The sequence below is a fragment of the Orycteropus afer genome, unplaced genomic scaffold, assembly GCF_000298275.1.
Source record: "Orycteropus afer afer isolate SDZICR_OR568_19922 unplaced genomic scaffold, OryAfe1.0 scaffold00044, whole genome shotgun sequence".
Taxonomy (NCBI): domain Eukaryota; kingdom Metazoa; phylum Chordata; class Mammalia; order Tubulidentata; family Orycteropodidae; genus Orycteropus; species Orycteropus afer.
The window spans coordinates 15,529,118-15,550,496 of record NW_006921631.1 but is presented as its reverse complement, the minus strand read 5'-3'; the positions used below and the strand labels follow the sequence as shown (position 1 = coordinate 15,550,496).

Here is a 21,379-nt window from a genome sequence, read left to right as displayed (position 1 = left end):
CTTCCACCTCTTTGACTTAATTTAGACTTCACTGCCTCTTGCCTGGACCACTCCAATTATACCAACTGGTCTCTCTGGCACCAGTCTCTGTCTTCAGCTAATCTGTTCTACCTAGTAGTTCCTGAGCTGGCTTTCCACAATACACACCTGCTTAAACCTATTAACCTATTAACAATGTACCATCGCTACCACAGGTGAAAGCCAAAGTCCCTAGCCTAGCACACCGGCCTCTCTTGATCTACTGTCACTTCTTGACATGTCCTTCCATTCAGAGGTCTCCAGCTCAAATGACTCCAGGGACTGGGCAGGAATTGAAAACAAGTGAAGCAGGCTGAGTATGAGTTCACAGACAGCAATAGAAACTGGTGAATTGGAAGAGCAGTCTGACACAAATGCATTCAAATAAATAAACGTGCACACAGCTTGGGATGAATTCAGCCCTCAAGTTGTCAGCTTGTGGTCTCTTGCCCATACCAAGCTGCTTGTATTTCCCATGATGCCATGCTCAGGGAAGAATTCATGAGCATGTGACCTGTGCAGTCACACAGGACACAAGGTCTGTTATTGTTGTCTTGAAATTCTTAACAATTTATCTTTGAACTTGTGTCTTGTAAATGAAGTCTGATGGGACAATGGAGTCTGCACATGATCAGAGGAGAACATGCCATCTGCATGTCTGCCTCCCTTGTCATCCATTTGCATACACATTTGTTATGTCCCAACGGCACATAATTTCAAGTGGACCCACCATATGGTGGGAGTTCAGCATGACTCAAAGTGTTCATAAGGTAAGAGTGTTACCGCTAAGTCCTTTAAGGGGGCCTGATAATCCCAGAGGAAAACACTTTCCTTTAGAACCAGAGCTTCCTTTGAACACAGAAAGAAGGCAATGACATTCTAAGAAACACAAATGACCAAAGGAACTTTTATCATATCCTTTCTTACATCGTTGTTGCATGCCATTGAGTCAATTACTTCTCTGTATTAGCCAGTCACTTAAGCTGAAAATGTCGACACAGAAGGAAAAGGAAAGATAGGGCAATCCATAGTTCCTTTTCCATTCAGTCCTGCCTTATTTGTTGTTGTTGTTGTTATTTGCCGTCGAGTCGGCCCCGACTCATAGCGACCCCTCCTTGGGTTTCCGAGGCAGTATCACTACGGAAGTAGGATTGCCCAACCTTCCTTCCAAGGAGTGGCTGGTGGGTTTGAACCGCCAGCCTTCTGGTTAGCAGTCAAGTGCCTTAGCCACTAAAGAGAGAGAGTGTTGGTAGAATGTGTGTTCAAGAAATGAAATAAAAACAATTGAGTGAGTTTTTTGCAGTGATTCCATTATTCTGGTAAGAACAAAATACATGTGCATGTAGGAGCTAGGAAATATGGGTTGGATTCGGCGCTCTCATCGCCACAGCCCAGGTTCGATTCTCGGTCAGAGAAACACAAGTTTTGGGGAGCTCTGGTGGCATAGTGCCTAAGGCACTTGACTGCTAACCAAAAGGTTGGCAGTTCAAACCCACCAGCCACTCCTCAGAAGGAAGGTTGGGCAATCTACTTCCATAGTGCTATTGACTCGGAAACCCAAGGAGGGGTCACTATGAGTCAGATCCGACTCGACAGCACATAACAACAACAACAATTTCAGTGATGAATGGTAAAATTAAATTTTTTCTTTACCTACAATGGCATGAAGTGGCAAAAAAAAAAAAAAAAAAAAACCACCATAACAAGTTGAGTGATAGACTATGGGAGAAAGAAGAAAGCTTTATATTTCCCTACTTTTAATGGTACTTTGGTACTTGCTGTGTGAACAAGGAGCCCTGCATTTTCATTTTGCACTGGGCCCCACAAGTTATGTAGCCAGCCCTGGCTATACTACATCCCCCCTGTTGACTCTGGTCTTTCTGAGTGCAACGTTACCATCCTTCTTTGCCTCAACCTTCAAGACAGCTAGGTCAGCATCTCCTTCCAGAAGATAATCCCAGGCTGCCTAAGCTGCCCCCTGTGGCCCCACAGCACCTCACAGTACCCTACACATTCCTCCACCACAGTGCTCACAACCCTGAGTGGAAATTATATTTACATATCTATCTCAAATACAAAACTGTATTCGACTCCAAGGAAGGGCATTCCCAACACCTGCACACTGTCAGCACTCAATGTTTCTCTTCAATTTAAGAATCTGAATATTATTTCTCTGCTTGGAATCTATCACTTTTAGAATTAAGGCCTGACTTCTACTTCACTTCATAATTGGGCCCTGCCACCCTATGCCAGAATTCCATCGAGCACATTCCTTATGTATACCCTGCGAGTACTTGTGGACTACCTCCAACTACCCACACCCACCTTGGCGCATGCTGTTCGCTCTGCCTGGAGGGTCCCTCTCTGCCCCATGAGCCTGGTGAGCTCAGTCTCCCTTCAAGATGGAGCTCTTTGGTTAGAGTGAGAGAGACACACCTCTACCATCCTACACACAGCCTCTCTTACCAACTTTAGCTCAACAGCCTGCTTCCTCTTATCAACCCCACAGGGTTCTCAATGAGTGATTTTTTGAAAGTAGATTGCCAGGCCTTTCTCCTGAGGCACCTCTGGGTGGATTCCAAACTCCAACCTTTAGGTTAGCAGCTGAGCACATTAACCATTTGCACCACCCAGGGACTCCTCTTACAGTTAACTCTTTATGGAAGTAACCATCTCTCATATACTTTGGACTTTCATAGCTGCAAAAAGGGCATGGAGGCAGCATCTTCTTACCTCTTCCAACCTCATAAGGAGCAGACAGAATCACCATCAACAAATCAAGGCTTATTCCTATGAGGCCAGACATGCCACCACCCTTCAGCCTTTTTGCCAATTCTGACACCAACTATCCCTCCCACGGCACTCACTACTTTTCCACTGGGTTCGATAATTCCTTGCAATGGTCACAGAGAACTCACAGACAAAACTCACAATTATGGGGTTTATTAGGGAAGTAACAGGCTACAACTCAGGTTCAGGAATGCTTTCAGGACACAATTCTTTGATCAGGACAGTCTCCCCTCTACTATGCATGCCTTCAGGCACACCTTTCTGGCCCTTGGCCTCTTGGCCTGGCCTCTGCCCTGCTCCAGCAAGTGTTACAAAGCTCTGCCCATAGGCACACCTACGTTGCACCCCATTCCACCAGCAAGCCTCCTGCCCAAGGACATTCAGTTTTCATGCTCCATGGGGCTGGAAAGCCTGCTTCCCCATCTCCAGCCATTTGGCTCCACTGCTATTGTCCCTCACCCAGGCATCTGTCTCTCACCGGGGCATCTCTCTCTTAGTCGGGCATCTCTCAGCCAAGGAGGTCCAGCACAGGGATCTCAGGTCCAAGGATGCGCTCCACTTCACCTCTAGCTCTTCTCTCTTGATGGCAGTGAGATCCCCTTTTCTGCCTCTGTTGTTGTTGTTATGTGCAGTCGAGTTGGCCCTGACTCATAGCGACCCCTCCTTGGGTTTCCGAGGTGGTATCACTATAGAAGTAGATTGCCCAACCTTACGTAGGAGTGGCTGGTAGGTTTGAACCACCAGCCTTCTGGTTAGCAGTCAAGGCCTTAGGCGCTATGACTATACCAGAGCTCATTTTAAACCTGGCAGGGTGACAAAACTAACCAATCCCAACATCAGAGTTCTATACACCTTATTTGCATTGTCCCACCCAGTAATCTAGTGGGAGTTAAAAGACTATGGCTAGAAAAGCCATACCAAGTAATTCACTGCACCACAATAGCCCAGCCCAGAGAAGTACTGAATGTGCTAAGGAGTGTACTTATTAACCTTATAGAAGAGGCTTGGACTTTATTTCTTATCTACTTACAAGGAACATCTCCAAATCTAGGGCAAGACAGCCCTGTGTTATAAGACAAATGAATTTCCAAGTGATTTGAGGGGACTGGGTTACATGAGCCAGCAAAAGGTTGGAGACCGGAGCATGCCTGTGACATTATGGGGGATGCTTGTCAAGTGGCAGGGCAGCCAACTGGAAAATTCTTGGTCCTGAGTCTGGGCAGTGAGGAGGCTTTAGGAAACATTGTCCCCGCCCATGTCGGCATCACCTTCCTCAAGCTGCCTCAGACCAGCTTCCTGACACGAAGCAAGAAGGGCCGCCCATCTCATATTCACAGCTGTGTGGCTGGCCAAGCCTCAGCAATTATGAGGTCAAATGCTTTGTGGGGGAGACATTCTTCACAGATCATGATATTTTCTCATTTCAAGTATGAGTTAGGCTCTCTCTGGTATCCTCACAATTCTGATTGTCCTCTTTGTTTGCTCTTCCCACCCCTTGTCCCAAACATGCTTCTTGGGGTGGGGGGAAGGCAGTGATTGCAGTCATTAGTGTAGGAGTCTGAAAAGCCTTGGCCACGTGGCACATGTTTTATTCGTCAGCAGTAGCCTGAGCAGACCTCCCTGAGCTGGACTGCGTGGGAGCACTGACCCCTTCCTTTCACACCCTTGCTCCATCACTGACAGCACCTGTCCCTTCTCCTCCTTAACCCCCTCTCCAAAAAAAAAAAAAGAAAAAAAACTACTAAACCCACTGCCATCAAGCCAATTCCAACTTATAGCTATCTCCATTGCGTTTCTAAGGTTGTATATCATTATGGAAATAGATTCCCTCATTTTCCTTCCAAGGATTTGAACCACTGGCCTTCTGGTTATCAGCCAAATGCCTTACCCACTATGCTACCAGAGCTCCTTCCCCATGCCCCTCCTTTCTCACCTTAGAGCTACCTTACAGCCAAATGTTTGTCCTCACAACCAAAAACAATTCTAATTGACTTTTTTTAAAGGATTATTATTAACTATATTCAATCTTATTAGTAAAATTATCAAATACAGTATAGTTCTTTTTTTTAAATTTTTTAAATTGTGATTTCAGTGAAAGTTTAACAGAGCAAATTCACTTTCCATACAGCAGTTCACATACGCTTTGTCTCATGACATTGACTACAATTTACCCCAATGCAACAGCTCTCCTTCCACTTCCTCCCAATAGTTACCTCTTCCCTGTGTCCATCCCTCCATGTACTCCTGCTCCCTGAGCTATCTCCCTGTACATAAACAGCCCTTCTTTCTCCCATGATTGTTCTCTCCAAGGAGTGTATCTACCTCAGGTAAATGTTCAACTCATATGCCTGTCTTTTGTTTGACTGGAAGCCACAGGTATGGGTTCAATTCCAGATCTGAAGGGCAGCTAGAGGCCATAGTCTCAGTGGTTCTACCAGGCTCTGTCAGACCAGCAAACCTAGTCCCCCCGCCTTTTTTTTCCCAAAATGATTTTGAGTTTTGTTCCACATTGTTCTCCCTCTCTATCCAGGATCTCCCACATAGATCCCCCTCCAAGTGGTTGACAGTGGTAGCCGGGCACCATCTAGTTCTTCTGATCTCATGATCGTATATGCTAAGGATTGCATGGTGTACCAGTTGCTTGGATTAATTGTTTCCATGAATCTTTGGTTTTCTTCATTCTTCTTTGCTCTGGATGAGGAGAAACCCATCGTTGCATCTAGATGGCTACTTGCAAACTTTTAAGATCTCAGTCGCTACTTGCCAAAGTAGGAGGTGGAACAATGTTTTGTGTAGTATGGTGTGCCAGTTGAGCCTAATGTCCCTTGCTACTATGGTCCTGGCCCACAGGTTTGACTACTTTCTCCCTCTGGGTAACTGGGTGTGGTCAAGAAGTGACTACAATTTGTCAGCTCTACTATACACTTGGGAATTGTTACAAAACATACAAATACACTTGTAGAACCACTGTCTGCCAATCCTATACATGGTCTTGGGTACACGCTCACCTGCATAGACATATCTAATAGTTCAGCCTGTAATCAACTTGATTTTGTAGCTGTTCTGAGAATATTTTAAGTCTCCTGAGGAAAACAGGAGATAAAAAACCAAGTTTGGAAACCCTGAGATCGACGTTCCTTTTAAAACAGCCCCATTTAAAACTACACTCAGACAACTCAAAGTCAAAATCACCTGACTTTCAAACAGCAAACAGCCTTTCTCAGGCAGCAAGGCAGTAGTTGGTGACCCATTTCAGCCAACTGAGTTTTACTGAACTGATGACTAGGACCTGTTGGCACGTTACAGTTTTACTTGGCCAGGTAGGGAAGTCAGGGGTCTGCAGAGAAGGTTCCCATAAGGAAATCTCATCCACATCTGACACCAGCCTGAGGGAGGCATTTAGCAGCAATAAAGGATTACAAATGATCCCCAAGAACTAACTAGCCAAAATTCCACATCCCCTGAACAGTCAAACCTTTCTTACTGTCTGAGCAATCCACTTTTCTTTTCAAATTGTGTTGAAGATATATATACAATAAAATCTATGCCAATCTGACAAGTTGTACACATACAATTCAGTAACACTACTTACATTCTTCAAGTTGTGCAGCCACTCCTGGGATCCTTTTCCAAATTATTCTACCACTATTAACATAAACTCAATATCCCCTAAGCAAAAACTCTTTACCCCTTCCCTCCCACCATGGTAACCACTAATAACTTTTGCTTTTTATGTATTTGCGTATTTCATATAACCATAAAACCAAACTCACTGCTGTCGAGTCAATTCGACTCATACCGATCCCTCCTTGGGTTTCCGAGGCAGTATCTCTACAGAAGTAGATTGCCCAATCTTCCTTCCGAGGAGTGGCTGGTGGGTTTGAACCGCCAGACTTATGGTTAGCAGTCAAATGCCTTAGGCACTACACCATCAGAGCCCATATTTCATATACATGAAATAATACAGTATTTGTCCTTTTGAGATTGACATTTTGCTCAACATATTTTCAAGGTTCATCCATGTTGCCAGCCCCTTGTATCTGAAGAAAACACTACATTTATGGGTTCATGTCCCAGTGTTTTTTCCAGTAGATGCAAGAGGAAAGAACACCAGTTTTCTGAAAAACCCTAAACAGTAGTCTTGAAACAGAATCTTGAACCCAGATATTGAACTTTACAAATCTATATGATGATGTAATTCTAGTTAAACAGAATATTGACAAACAAGAGAAAATGCATCCCCACCCCCATCTCCTACCACCAGGTAAATGACTACCAGCACATAGGATTTCTCCTGACTGGGCATCAGTATCTCATTCAGACTGCTGGAAGAGGGCAGAGTCCTAACAACCTCAGAAGGGTACAGGTTGGGAGTTGTACCAGAAAAAGTCTACTGGTGGCAAAACCCAGGGAAGCAGGCTGGGAAGAGAGTCTGGGTGCTAGGACCCAGGCTGAAGGTAGGCTATGAAGACAGTGGAGAACTCCACCCCTGGCTAGGAAATCATTGATGGATGAGGCTCCCAGGCTGGAAAACACCATTACCTGTGGATATGCAAGGGTGTGTGGGTCCTCCCTACTGGTATTGTAGCACCTGCTGAGAGTGATGGTAAAATGCAGCTGAAGCAGTGGACATATGGGGCCCTGGGGAGCTCACTTCACATCAGAGAGGGAGGTAGAGTGCTGGGCCCAGGGGCTGTGTTCCCAAGAGCACAAAGTTGAGATCTTTCAGAGCATTGCAGAAGTGTCTGCTCAGACCCCAGGGAATTCTATGGAAATTGAGCAGGACTGACAACTTCAGAAACTTAATTATCCATGCTCTAGTGAATCTGCCCTCTACCCTGGTCAGTTTGCTCAGAAGGAAAAGAAAAGAACAAAGGCTCTCTTCTATTCCCACCCCAACCTCTCTGGGCCAAGAACTGCCTTCTTGCTCAGCTTCCTCCAGGCCAAGGATCATGAGATTTTGCCCTGAGGACCCATTTTATTCAGCTGTTCCCACTTTGCCATTATTTGGGAATTTTTCCCCAATAGAGATTTCTTGTTACATCATGGCTTGTTAAACTTATTACAGAAAATCATAGAGTGTTATGGAAGAAAGAGTCCAACAGTCCTTAGCAAATTCCTAATCTCAGCTGAGACCCAGGGAAGGGAAGGGAATGGATTTGGCCAAGGTTAAAGTTCTCAGTGCATTTCTCTATTTCTCCTTTCTTTTATTATGGCTCTTACCACATAATGCCACAATGTTGCCATTCTCTCCAGGGCCAGGGTTCACGAAATTTTCCCTAAACCCATTGTACTCATTATTTTCTGCTCCCACTTTAACATTATCATGGGATTGCCCCCCACACTCCAATAAAATCCGTTGTTATATTGTGGCATGTTGAACTTGCTACAGAAAACAACCAAGTCATCTCCAAATATCCTAATGCCCATCACAAAGCCTAGTCCCCAGAAAGTACTCAACAAATGTTTCTTAACTAATGACAGAGCTGATGACAGTGAGAGCTTGGCTGTCTATACACTTAAAGGGGGGTTACCTGTCTTGTCATTGGCACATTTTGAATACAAAAGGCTTAGATGTTAAAGCATGTCTTTTAAACATTAAAAACTATTTGTTGGCTAAAAGGTGTAATTCCATTTGTGTTTCTTTATGAAGGAATTTAACCAGTTAACTCCTCCCTTTGCACGTTCCTAGGACTCAGGTGTCACTGATAGCATCTTGGAGGATGCAACTGAATAGACAAGGAACCCTAAGGCCAGGTGGAATAGACTCACCTATGACATTCCGTATGTCATCTTCTTCTTCGGGGCTCAGGGTGGGGCTGGAAGGGGTTGTGCCCTGCCCAGCAGTAGCATCATTCCCTGGCGAATCTGTCCTGACTGTGGTGGGAGGCACTGGGGCCACCTGGGTACCTTCCATAAATGTCTCCCCAGGAGTCACTGGCAGAGAAGCTGAAGTCAGAGGTTGCTGGGTAGCTGTCTGTGCCACTGTGGTAGCTGGCCCCTGAGTAGAAGGTGTAAGGACTATCTCCTCCATGGGATCTGGAAACACAGAGGTGGTTTGGGGTGTTGTGGAGAGTTGTTCAACCAAGGCAGAGAGAGTAGGGTCAGTGATGCTGGGCATGGTGGTTGTGGGCTGTGGCAGTGTTGAGGACATGGGTGTGGTCTGAGTGCTCTGGTCAGTTGTCACAGCAGTGCTGGGATGGGTGGTTGCTGGCTTCCGGGTGGTGCTGCTCAGCAGGTCGTTATGTCTCAGGAGCTGGTCTTCAATCAGCAGATCCATTCCATTGTCACCACTGAAAAACTCATCATCTGTGAAACAAACACAAGGTTTGTTTGTAGCACAGAGACAGAAGCAACCTTCAGATAACCAAAAGCATGTGGTACATGGCACATTAATAAGAGCATTTCTTTTTTTCAACATGACACCCTGATTTATAGACAGGATATTAGAACGAAAGAGGCTAGAAACAGAAGAAGGTGAGAAGGAGGATGAATAGAAGGAAACTATTTCCTGAAGGTTAACTGTGGATAGACTGCTGCTGTATTTAACCCAGGACTCAGGTACCATTGGTAGCATCTTAGAGGATGCAGAGTTATGGGCTGTAAAACTTGATGGCTGGGAGGAAGTTGGTCATCCATTCATTCAACAGATATTTGTGGAGCGTGCAAAACAACAGTGCATGAAACAAAAATCTCTGCCCTTATAGTCTCATGAGGGAGACACTAAACAATAAATAGATATATAGTATGGTTGAAGGTGCTATGGAGAAAAAAAAAAGTAGCATAGGGTAAGAAGGGTCCAGAGAAATCAGGAGGAAGGGGAACTTGGGTGGTCAGGATGGCACTCACTGAGATGAAGAGATAAGAGTAGAGGCTTAAAGAAGGTGAGAGAGTTAGCTAAGTGGATACCTGGGGGAAAGTGGAGAGGAAGAACACAGGAAAAGCAAGTGTTAAGGAAACAAGATAAAGATGATAAGGGAAGAGATGATCCATTTCTTGTGGAGATAGAAAAGGAAGTGGATAAAAGGAGGTCTTGGACTGGATGGATGCCCAGGTTCTTAGAAGAGAAGGAAGAGGTAGGAGACCACTGTGTGGCCCTGAGTAAGTAGTTCCCCCTCCAAGCCTTAGTTTCTATATCTGCAAATGAGGGGACTAAAGCAGAGGACACTGAAAACCCTTTCAGCTCAGTTGTTCTCTGCCATGTGATCTTCTACAAGCACAGAGAAGTTAATTTTCCTGAGCAAGTTGTGAGGAAATGCAACAAGAACTCTGGATAACTTGTAGCTTTGCACAGAGTCAGGTGACTGCACTGGCTCTGAAGGGCCACAGTAGTTGATGCATTGCAGAAGAGGGTGTGGCTTAGGGCCACAGTAGTTGATGCATTGCAGAAGAGGGTGTGGCTTACAGCAAAGGCATCTGCACAGACTCTTGCTCAAATGACGACACTCTCCCTGCCCTGTTTCCAGGGTGGCCCTGCTGATCCCAACTCACGCTGTTCTTCAATGTCGTTCTCCTCCTCAGGGTCCTTGGCTTTGTAGTAGGTAATGCCCCGGATGACGGTGGGCTTGGAGGCTGGCCGGCCCCTCAGGTGGACCTGCCTCTGCAGTGGCCGCTGTGGCTTTACTACCTCCGGAGGGGCCAGGGGTCGTGTCTGCAGGAGCTCGATGGAGTTGATCTGCTGGGACACGGTTTCTTCCTGCAGAAATCGCTCCTCATACTGCTCCCAGAGGGGACACAATGGAAGGACATGTCATTGCTCACAGAAGGTGTGACCAAGCAGGGAAATATTGGAGCCAAAACCATTATAAATAACAGCAGCTAAACAATTTACAAAGGAGCCCTGATGGTGCAATGTTAAATCACTCGGCTACTAACCAAGCAGTTGACACATTAAACCCACCCAGTGGCTCTGTGGGAGAAAGACCTGGCAATCTGCTTCCATAAAGATTAAAGCCAAGAAAACCCTATGGGGCAGTTTTAGTCTGTCATATGGGGTTGCTATGAGTCAGGATTGACTACACAGCACCCATCAACAACTCATGTAATTTCTCTGTGCCTCAGTTTCCTAATCTGTAAATGTTATTGTTGTTGTTATGTGCCGTTGAGTCGGACCCGACTCATAGTGACCCCTCCTTGGGTTTCCGAGACAATATCACTATGGAAGTAGATTGCCCAACCGTCCTTCTGAGGAGTGGCTGGTGGGTTTGAACCGCCAGCCTTCTGGTTAGCAGTCAAGTGCCTTAGCCACTATGCTACCAGAGCTCCCAATCTGTAAATAGGACTGATAAGAAGAATAAATATAGCCATCACATGTAAAGCACTTAGAACACTGCCCGGCTCTTAGGAAATGCTCAATGAATGTTTGGTTTCTATCCCAGCCTACCTTTCACAGGCATTATTTAAGGATACTGTCATCTCTGAATATTGTGAGAAACTAAAAGGGCACAGACAACCTCATGCTCATCTTTGATTCTCCTGGGTTGATCCTCTTTCATATTTGTTAACTTGAATTTCTTAATGTGGTAGTTATGTTTGTGTGTCAACTTGGCTGGGCCTGGTTGAGTGGCTGGGCAGCTGGTGGTAGTTCTTCCCCATGATGAGATTGGCAATCAACTCCATGGTAGGATCTACCACAAACAGCTGAGTAGCTGCCTTTTGCGTGTGGTCTGCTTCCTGTATATAAGGAGAAGCCTTGGGAATGGTCTTCAGCCCATGGCACGCTTGGACCCTGTATATAGCCGTGTCATCACTCACCAGCGTGCTATGATCTGCCGACCTTGGGGCTTACAATGGACTTAAGTTAATGGCCTGCCATGTGGTTTGGTAACATCGGGACTGTGCCTTTTTACTTGTCAGCCTTAGGGCTTCTCAGCCTCAGTAGCCAGCAGCTGTCTGAGTGAAGAAATGCCTCTAGCTCCAGTGGGCCGGGAGCAGAAGGCAGAGCTGGACCCCAAGGTTGAGGATCTTTCACCCAGCCCCTAGAGCCTGGCACTTTGAACTTGGACTTAAAGCCTCCAAATTGTAAGAATAAACTCCTGTTTGTTAAGGCCATCCCATTTGTGGTATATTCCTGTCAGAGTGGCACTAGGTAACTAGAACACTTAATCATAGCAAATCCCAAGGAACTGTCTACATTTGTGACTCTGTCAAGTCAAAAGATGCTTTAAAATAGGCAGGCCCATGAACTGGTGTCTGAGTATCTTGAAGGCACAGTGGAAACAACATCATGACAGTTCTGGTCACATAGAAGGACTACCCTGTCCCCCATAGAGCTGCTGCCCAAGGACTGGCCTCTGAGTCCATGATGTAGCTGGGTCTTTGGGTCCTTTCTTGGTCTATCCAGTCATGCTCCCTTCCCAAGATCATTATCACCTACCTCTGAAAGCAGAGGACCTTGAGCACAGGGCCTGTGAGCTGGCTGTGTTCAAGCCAGGGGCCCCACAGGTATGTCCGGCTCCTGAGGGGCAGTGGCTCTATACCACAGCTGTGTGGGGACCTAAGGGGCATGTGGCCTAGTCCTGCATTCATGAGGAGTCAAATGACTGACTCATGAAGCTACCTAAGCCATGAAAAAAACCCTTCTCACCAGTAGGAGCTGGTGAGCTCCCTTAAATGCTGTAATACTAGACCTTGGTAAAATCTCCCAAAGAGCAGAGCCCACTTGAGAATAAAACCTCTGCCCCCAGATGCCCAGTGCCCCAGTGGGCAGACCAGGACCTTCAGGGTCATTGACCATTATTAGCTGGAAGGGACCCTGAGATGGTGGCCAACTTCCTCATGTTGCATGGGAGGAAACAAACCCAGGCTCTTGTTTTGACCTTTAAAATTTGGCCCAGAGAAATCTTGATTCTTCATTCTAACCACACCCCCAAGTTTCTACTCACTCTCTCGTGACAAAAGAGTTTACTGGAGTACAATAGACACGACAGTTCCTAAATATGCATCCTTCACACCTCAGAGCATAGTGGTCACCTGCTTCTGGAAGGCAGGGGACATTTTTCTGCCACCCTCTCTTCACTTGGACCAAGAACTGCCTGGAAGTAACAGGCAGACATGCCAAATGTGCCCTGGAGAGCCCTCCACTCTCTCAATTCCCTGTTCTTGATGGTGAAGCACCTTTGACTAGTGGTGCAGGGCATACTTAATTGGTGATAATGATACCTAAGTGAGCACCTATTATGGCCAGCCATGTTTCTTATATTATTTTTAACCCTTACAACAACCTGGCCAAAGTATATATTATCCATATTTTACAGATAGGAGCTCTGGAAGCACAAATGGTTAAGTGCTGGGGTGCTAACCAAGAGGTTGGTGGTTTGAACCCACTCAGCAGCAGTGCAGAAGAAAGACCTGGCAATCTACTTCCAAAAGGATATCAGCCAAAAAAAGCCTATGGGCAGTTCCACTCTGTCACATGGAGTCTCTATGAGTCAAAACAACAATATTTTACAGAGGAGGACACAGAGGCTTAGAGTGATTTAGTAATTTCGTTGAAAGTTAATCAGTTAAGTGGCTGAGGTGTACATATTAAATCACATGGCTACTCAGTGGACCCACGGCTGCCTGCCTTTAGAGTCTGTGCTTTTCCTTATACTAAGCTACACTGCCCACAGCATGACTACGGTACTGAGATCCAGAAACCTGCTTACATCCCCAAGGCCTCAGGGCCATGGTCTGGCTACTATCCAGCAGACTTGGGGATCCCTCACTTCCCACAGGGAAGAGATGCCTAGGAGGCAAACAAGAGGCCCTCAGCCACAGCCCTTGACTCAGACGCCATGAGGCATCTAATTGCTGGACCCCATTTTCCCTCTGCATTGCAAAAGCAGGCTGTCATTTCTTCGTGGCAAACCCCAGGAACTGTCTTTAATTCCAGACTCTCAGGGATGGGTGGGAACTGCAGTTCTCTTTCCTAGCCAAGGAGATGGAGCAAGACCATGGGCAGCCTTTGCCAGAGAACATATAATTTCCTTGGATCCACTGGCGACAGGCTGCACTGGGTAGCAGCAACCCCCAATGAGCTTTGATTTCCTCTCTGTTAATCCAAAATCTGTTGTATGACTTAAACTCCTGGCGTCCCAATGTTCCCGCACCCACCCTGCCCTCTCCACTCCCAACTCACCCCCAGAGCCCCTTGCCAACCCTCTAGGCAAGGACCTTCCTGGAAAGATGTCTCCAACAAATTGCCACTCACCATTCTGAGAAACCCCTGACCTCATCTATAAAAACCCTGAATATAAACAACCTAACCCATACACCCCTTTTTAACATCTAAGGTTCACCAAAGAGGGGGATAAAAAAGGAGAGGAAGAGCCTCCCCTTGGGTCTCCTTCACCACTTCCCCCTTTCTCAGCCTCTCTTGCCCCTTGCCCCCACCACCACCCTCGCTGGATGGATTATGCTAACTTCAGCAGGATGATGAATGGGCATTTGAGGAGGGGAAAGAACTTTGCTGAGCAAGGAGAAAACAAATTTGGTGTGTTTGATTTGGTTTGCTGTTTGCCCTCAGGAAATCTGAACTGGGTTCCAGAACACACCACATAGTATGTCATCAAGACAACAGATGGAGTTGTAAACTTCACCAGCTAGGAAACTGGAAGCCAGAGGGGGCCGAAAACAATGCTTGGCTCCACTGGCCAGCTGGCCAGGCCAACTATCCCAGATGTGAGAAGACACATGGGGCCTCAGGTGTGATGACCAGAGGCCTCTAATTCCCCCACAGTCCACTGTTCTCTGGTTCTTTGGTTTAGGAGCTAAATGCTCAGGGATGGCCCTCTAAGTAGACTAAACACATACTCAGTAGCCAGCAAGTCAGGGACACCCAAAAAAGAGCAAAAAAAAAAAAAATTTTTTTTTTTTTTTTAAGAAATATGATATTTCCAAAACCATCAAAGTAATCATCATGGGAAAAGCCAGTAAATGATTGGCTTTCCTTATACTTATTTTATGGTTTGGAACAGTTTTTATTTTGAGTTGCATATTGGGGTGGTACCATAATCATTTCAATGCTTGTTGTCTCTAAAGTCCTAATCAGTCTGCTATCCTGCCTTCAGATCACACGTGCCCGAGATTCCCCCAGCTCATAGCTACTGCCTGCTTGGCACCACTTCGATGAGCGTCTCTATGCAGATGTTCCAAGCCCACATACCCAGCCCTATTTCCTCTCTTACCCCAATTCTTAATGACCAAGGCACAGATGCTACAGAGCAATGCTTCCCAATCTTTTTCACATCATGACACATGGAGAAATCAGCTCAAGGGAACTCGCCGTCCCAGACCCTGCTCAACCACACCTGGCCCAACTGCCTAAAACAGAGGGAACCCCTCAATGGCACATGTGGAACCCACTACCCAGAACCAGTGTGGCACAGCTCTGCTGTCCACTAATGACCCTCGGCAACCAGTTAAAGTAAGCAAATACGCCAAACTAAACCCACTGCCAGTGAGTCAATTCCAACTCACAATGACACTACAGGACAGAGTAGAACTGCCCCCATAGGGTTTCCAAGGCTGTCAACTTTATGGAAAAGGAGCCCTAGTACCAAAGTGGTTAAGTACCCAGTTGCTAAATGAAAGGTCGGTGGTTTGAACTCACCTGCAGAAGATGAGGCAATCTGCTTCCATAAAAATTACAGCCTTAGAAACCCTATGGGGGAGTTCTACTCTGTCCTATAAGGTTGCTATGAGTCAGAATCAACTCAAAGGCAATGAGGTTCCCCCCCGCCCCAATCCTTGTAAGTGCAAAGGATGCTCACAAAGGTGAGATGAAATATGATGAAAAGAATAGGGACTGAGATTCAGGAGACCTAAGTTTGAGTCCCCACTGCAATACTTACTCATTGATCTCTCTGGGCTTCAGAGTTAAGTAGAATGGGGTTAACTTCTGCCCCACCAAATTCATAGGACTATTGCACAGGTGAATTATTATGACTATGAAAGGGCCAGAACCTGAAAACGTCTACGCAAAGGTGAGATGTGGTAATAGGCTGTCTGGAGTGTGATCAGAGGCTATGGAGGCAGAGACTCACCTCTGTGTGAGTATAGGCAGCCGCTGCATCCCTCTGCAGGGCTGACCGGATATCTGGCATGCTATCTAGGATGTTGGTGGAGCAGTTCTCTTTGCCTTGCTTGTTCATCTCAGTCCGAATTTCTTCCATGTCCTCTTTGATTTGCTCGTTTTCCTTGGTGAGGTTTTTAGAAACTTCCTGAGAAAAGAAAACATTTAAAATAAAGATCTATTAAAGTGCTTTAGGATTGGCAGGAGGCAGCTGTCAGCCATGCTCAGAGCATAGAGATGTGACAGGCAGGCTGAGATGTTAGTCATCATGTTATGGGGGCCCCAGAGTATGACCAGCTCTGTGCTCAGGACTGGGAATAGGCACCCAAGCTACATTTTTTGGACAACCCTTAGAAATCCAATCTCTAGAAATACTGCCCAATACCATCTTCCAACCAACCATGCCTTGGACATGACTCTGACTCATGGCAACCCCAGGTGTGTCAGCATAAAACTGTGCTATGCTCTGTAGAGGAGGTCTGGTAGCATAGTGCCTAAGGCACTTGACTGCTTACCAGAAGGCTGGCGGTTCAAACCCACCAGCCACTCCTTGGAAGAAAGGTTGGGCAATCCTACTTCTGTAGTGATACTGCCTCGAAAACCCAGGGAGGGGTCACTATGAGTCGGGTCTGACTTGACAGCACATAACAATAATGCTCTGTAGGGTTTTCAATGACTTTTTCTTTTTCTTTTCTTTTCTAATTGTGATTTGGGTGAAAGTTTACAGAGCAAATTTGTTTTCCATTCAACAGTTCATACACATTTTGTTTCCTGATACTGCTGCAAGCCCCACAATGTAACAGCTCTCTTTCCACTTCCTTCCTGTGGTTACCTTTTCCCTGTGTCTGTCTTTCCTATGTATTCCTGCCTTCTGAGCTTTCTCTCTGCACAAGTGCTGCCCTTCTTATCTCCTATGGTTGATTTTTGTAAGGAATGTACCTCCCTGGTATAATTGTTCACTTTGAAGACCTATTTGGCTGAGACTCAAGTTATGAAAGTTAGTTCAATTCCAGGCCCAAAAGGTGAGTAGAGACCATGGTCTCAGGGTTTTTACCAGTCTCTATCAGACTAGTAAGGCTGATCTATTTTATGATTTTGACTTTTGTTCCACATTTTTCTCCCACTCTATCCAGGATCTTCAATTTGATCCCTTTCTGAGTGGTTGTTGGTTCTTCTGGTCTTAGGGTTGTGTAGCCTGAGGTTCCCATGGTTCACTAGTCACTTAGACTAACTGTTTCCATGCATCTTTGATTTTCTTCACTCTTCTTTGCTCCAGATAAAGAGAGACCAAATGTCACATCTTATATAGCTGCTTGCTCTGGTAGCATAGTGCCTAAGGCATTGACTGCTAACCAGAAGGCTGGCGGTTCAAACCCACCAGCTGCTCCTTGGAAGGAAGGTTGGGCAATCTACTTCTGTAGACACACCACCTCGGAAAACCAAGGAGGGGTCACTATGAGTCGGGTCCGACTCAACAGCACATAACAACAACAACAACATATAGCTGCTTGCAAGCTTTAAGACCCCAGTCACTACTCACTAAAGTAGGATGTAGAACAATTTAAAAAAAAAATATATTGTGATTTGGGTGAAAGTTTACAGAGAAAATTCACTTTCCATACAGCAGTTCACATACACTTAGTCTCATGACATTGACTACAATTTATCCCAATACAACAGCTCCGCTCCCACTTCTTCCCTACAGTAACCTCTTCCCAGTGTCCATCCCTCCATGCACTCTTGCCCCCTGAGCTGTCTCCCTGTGCATAAGCAGCCCTTTTTTCTCCCTTGATTGTTCTTTCCAAGGAGTGTATCTATAGAACAATGTTTTTATGTAGTATATTATGCCAAGTGAGCTTGATGTTTCCCATGACTATGGTCCCAAGCCCATGGGCTCAGTTACTTGCTTCCCCAAGGTGTTTGGCTATGGCTAAGAAGTTATCCTAACTTTGTCCCCTGTTAGCTCTGTTATATATATGGACATTCTTATAGCACATAAACATACATATACAGAAATATCATCTGCCAAATCTATATATGGAATGGCTGTTTTTTTTAGAAGTAGATCACCAGGCATTCCTTCTGAGGTGCCTCTGAGTGGACTCAATCCTCCCACCTTTTGGTTAGCAGCTCAGTGTGTTAATCTTTTGCATCACCCATGGACTATAGGACACCTAGCTCTTTTTCTGTCATTTGTGCACAGGCTGCCTTTATTAAGTGATTAAGTACTTTACAAAAAATCCATCCACTGGCACCCCATACACATGAAGTAGTTCAATTAATGAAAGAAGGATTTTCCAAGCAATTTTAGAAGAGGCTGCCAAAGAAATCTACTTAACCCACATTTCTAGTGAGCACAGTCTATTCCCCAGCACTGTAAGACCATCATTTACATAAAAAAAAATTGATAAGCTGGCTTCAAACTTTCCTATCTACCTATAAATGTACAGAGAACAAAGTTTATTACTGGTTACCAGGGGCAGGAGGAAGGGGAAAAGGAGAGGTTAATGGTGATGGAAGTAGTGTGTTGATTAAGGGTTGGGTTGCTATCAATAAGCTGTAATTAGGGTTGTTGTCAAAAAGTTGTATTGGCAAACACTGTGTGACAGATACATTTACAACAACAACAAAGAATAGCTGCTGAGGTTGCCTGTGTATAACCAAAAACCTCATGAGACTTGGTTTCTTAGTTTGGAAGTTTAGGGTCACTGTTTCATGGCACGTCCTGTTAGTTGGCCCAATAATGGTGTTAGTGCTTTGCTTTACCTCCTACAATTTGCGAGCAACCATCTAAGGCACATCAGTTGGTTTCTATTCACCTGGAACAACAGAGGAAAAAGGAGAGGATATGGAAAATGTGGCTAATTGCCTCCAGGAACAATTGCCATCTTTACCATGAGACCAGAAGAACTGATGGTACCCAGCTTTGATCAAAGATTCCATAGAAGAATCCTGATCAAAAGGGAGAAAATCTAGAACAGAAATTCAAATCCTCATGGACTCCAGATTTCCTGAAACATGGAGGCTGGATGAACCCCTAAACTATTGCCCTAAGATAATCTTTAAACCTTAAACCACAACATGTCCCCTGATATCTTCTTAAAACCAAACAGCAGGTTAGCTTCGTTAGTTAAAAAAGTCTGTCTTAAGTATTACGCTCTTTTAAGAACTATTTATATGGATCAAATTGACAGCTACAAATTGAGAGATTATGTATGAACCTTAGGCAGCAGTGAATTTATATTAATAAGAGAGGGACAACTCAGAAAAGGAGGGTAAGAATAGTTACACAACTCAAAGAATGTAATCAATGTCACTAAATGGTACACATAGAAACTGTTGAATTGGTGTATGTTCTGTTGTAAATACTCTCAACAACAACAAAATAAATAAAATTATTAAAAAAAAAAAAAAGTTTCCCCACATAACCCCCACTTAGCAAACTAGCTATGTTCCAGATCTAGTTTATATCAGAAAAGACCAGAGCCACGTTTCAGTCAACCAACACTGCTAAGTACCTCCTATTTCTAAGTTGTGGTGTGGCAGAAAGGAAGGCTCTAACTACACCTAAGGTTCTTGTCCTGAGGAGGGATTGCTAACAAATGTAACTGCGAGAAAGGAAGTACAATGCAGGAAAAGATGACCAATCACACCAGGTTCTGTAAGTGCCAAGTGTGAGGCTTAGCAAGTGTGTTCAGGAGTAAATTCAGGGAGGAAGTTAAGAGAATGTGCTATGGGCTAGGAGGAACGGAGATATTTCTGTGAATGCTGAGTGGGTTTTCAATCAGGGGAAGATTGTGTACAGTCTTAGAGATGCCCTTCCTCGTATAGTAACTTTTGGAGAAGTTTAACTATACTGAGATTCAACACTGTCCAACCTTTCCCCCATCTCTTGGGTTTCCACGAGCATCTACATCTTTAAATGTGATTTTCCTCTGTGGGTTCTGTTTATGAGGTTGGTCAAGGAAGCACCACTGTAAAATAGAGGAAGTATTTGCCTTCCATTTTCCTTGAACAAAACAGACATGGGAAATGTAAAAGCTCAGACAGTGCCAGGCACAGCCCTGCAGCCTGGTGAGATGTTACCAGTGTCCAAAAGGGAAGCCAAGGGGGCTCTGAGCCACGGGGATGTGTAAGTATCCAGGATGACCTTGACAGCCAGACACTGTGGCTCTGGTGGCTGCTACAGGAGCCGCACAGAAGAACCCTCTCGGTGCCTGTTAAAACGAACCAGTCTCCAGAGCCACTGGCCATGCCATCCTGATGGCATTTCATTGCATGCCAGATTCTGCACTGTGAGGGCTCAATGCAATCCATGGGGCCTAGGCCAAGCCAGCCTTTCTAAATTGCACAGAATTAACTGTGAGAGATAAAGGTCATGAGAAAGACGTCTTATTTCAAGAATATCCAGAATGAGTGGTCTTACTGGGTCATTCCTGATAGGTGCTATCAAAACAAACCTACTGCCATCAAGTCAATTCTGACTCATAGCAACCCCCGTTGGATTTCCAAGGTGGCAAATTTTTTACAGAAGTAGACTGCCCCATCTACCTACTGTGGTGTGGCTGGTGGGGCTGAACCACCAACTTTCTGGTTAGCAGTCAAATGCTTTAGGCACTGCGCCACTAGAGCTCCTTGATATCAAGGAGCCATCAAATGTAATGGTTAAAAAAACCAAACTCACTGCCATCAAGTCATTTCCAGCTCATGTTGTTGTTGTTGTTAAGTGCCATCGAGTCGTTTCTGAGTCATAGTGACCCCATGCACAGCAGAATGAAACACTGCCTGATCCTGCGCCAGCTCCACGATCCTTGCTATACTTGACCCCGTTGTTGCAGCCACCATGTCAATCCATCTCATCGAAGGTCTTCCCCTCCTTCATCGACCCTTCACCTTACCAAGCATGATATCCTTCTCCAGAAAATGGTCCCCTCTGACAACGTGACCAAAGTAGGTGAGACGAAGTCTGGCCATCCTCGCTTCCAAGGAGCATCTCGGCTGCACTTCCTCCAGTATAGATCTGTTAGTTCTTTTGGCAGTCCATAATACCTTCAGCATTCTTCACCAGCACCACAACTCAAAAGCATCAATTCTTCTTTGGTCTTCCTTATTCATTGTCCAGCTCTCACATGCACAGGAGGCAACTGGAAATAGCATGGCTTGTGTCAGGAGCACCTTAGTCCTCAAGGAGACATCCTTACTCCTCAGCACTTGAAAGAGTTCCTTTGCAGCTGACCTGCCCAGTGCTACATGTCATCTAACGTCCTGAGTGCTGCTTCCAGTTCTCTGTCAATATACTGCTGCAACCGTTTTTGAATTATTTTCAGGAAGATCTTACTTGCGTGTGATATTAATGATATTGTTCGATAATTTCCACATTCTGTGGGATCACCTTTCTTTGGAATGGGTACAAATATGGACCTCGATTGTAGAACCAAGCAACGTGAATTCTTTGACAACCTCAATCTTTTCTCCATTTATCATGATGCTGCTTATTGGTCCAGTTGTGAGGAT

The 21,379-nt window shown here is 45.3% G+C and overlaps 1 protein-coding gene across 1 annotated transcript in view; it reads right to left on the bottom strand.

The window, feature by feature from the left end:
- The window catches only part of OLFML2B (olfactomedin like 2B), a 54,899-nt gene that overhangs the window by 12,784 nt on the left and 20,736 nt on the right, over positions 1-21,379 (bottom strand). Inside the window, exons 4-6 of the mRNA XM_007937767.2 lie at positions 15,837-16,013; positions 10,300-10,525; positions 8,581-9,117 (exon numbers count right to left, since the gene is read on the bottom strand). Coding sequence (XP_007935958.1) covers positions 8,581-9,117; positions 10,300-10,525; positions 15,837-16,013 — 940 coding nt within the window. The remainder of the gene's footprint in view (positions 1-8,580; positions 9,118-10,299; positions 10,526-15,836; positions 16,014-21,379) is intronic.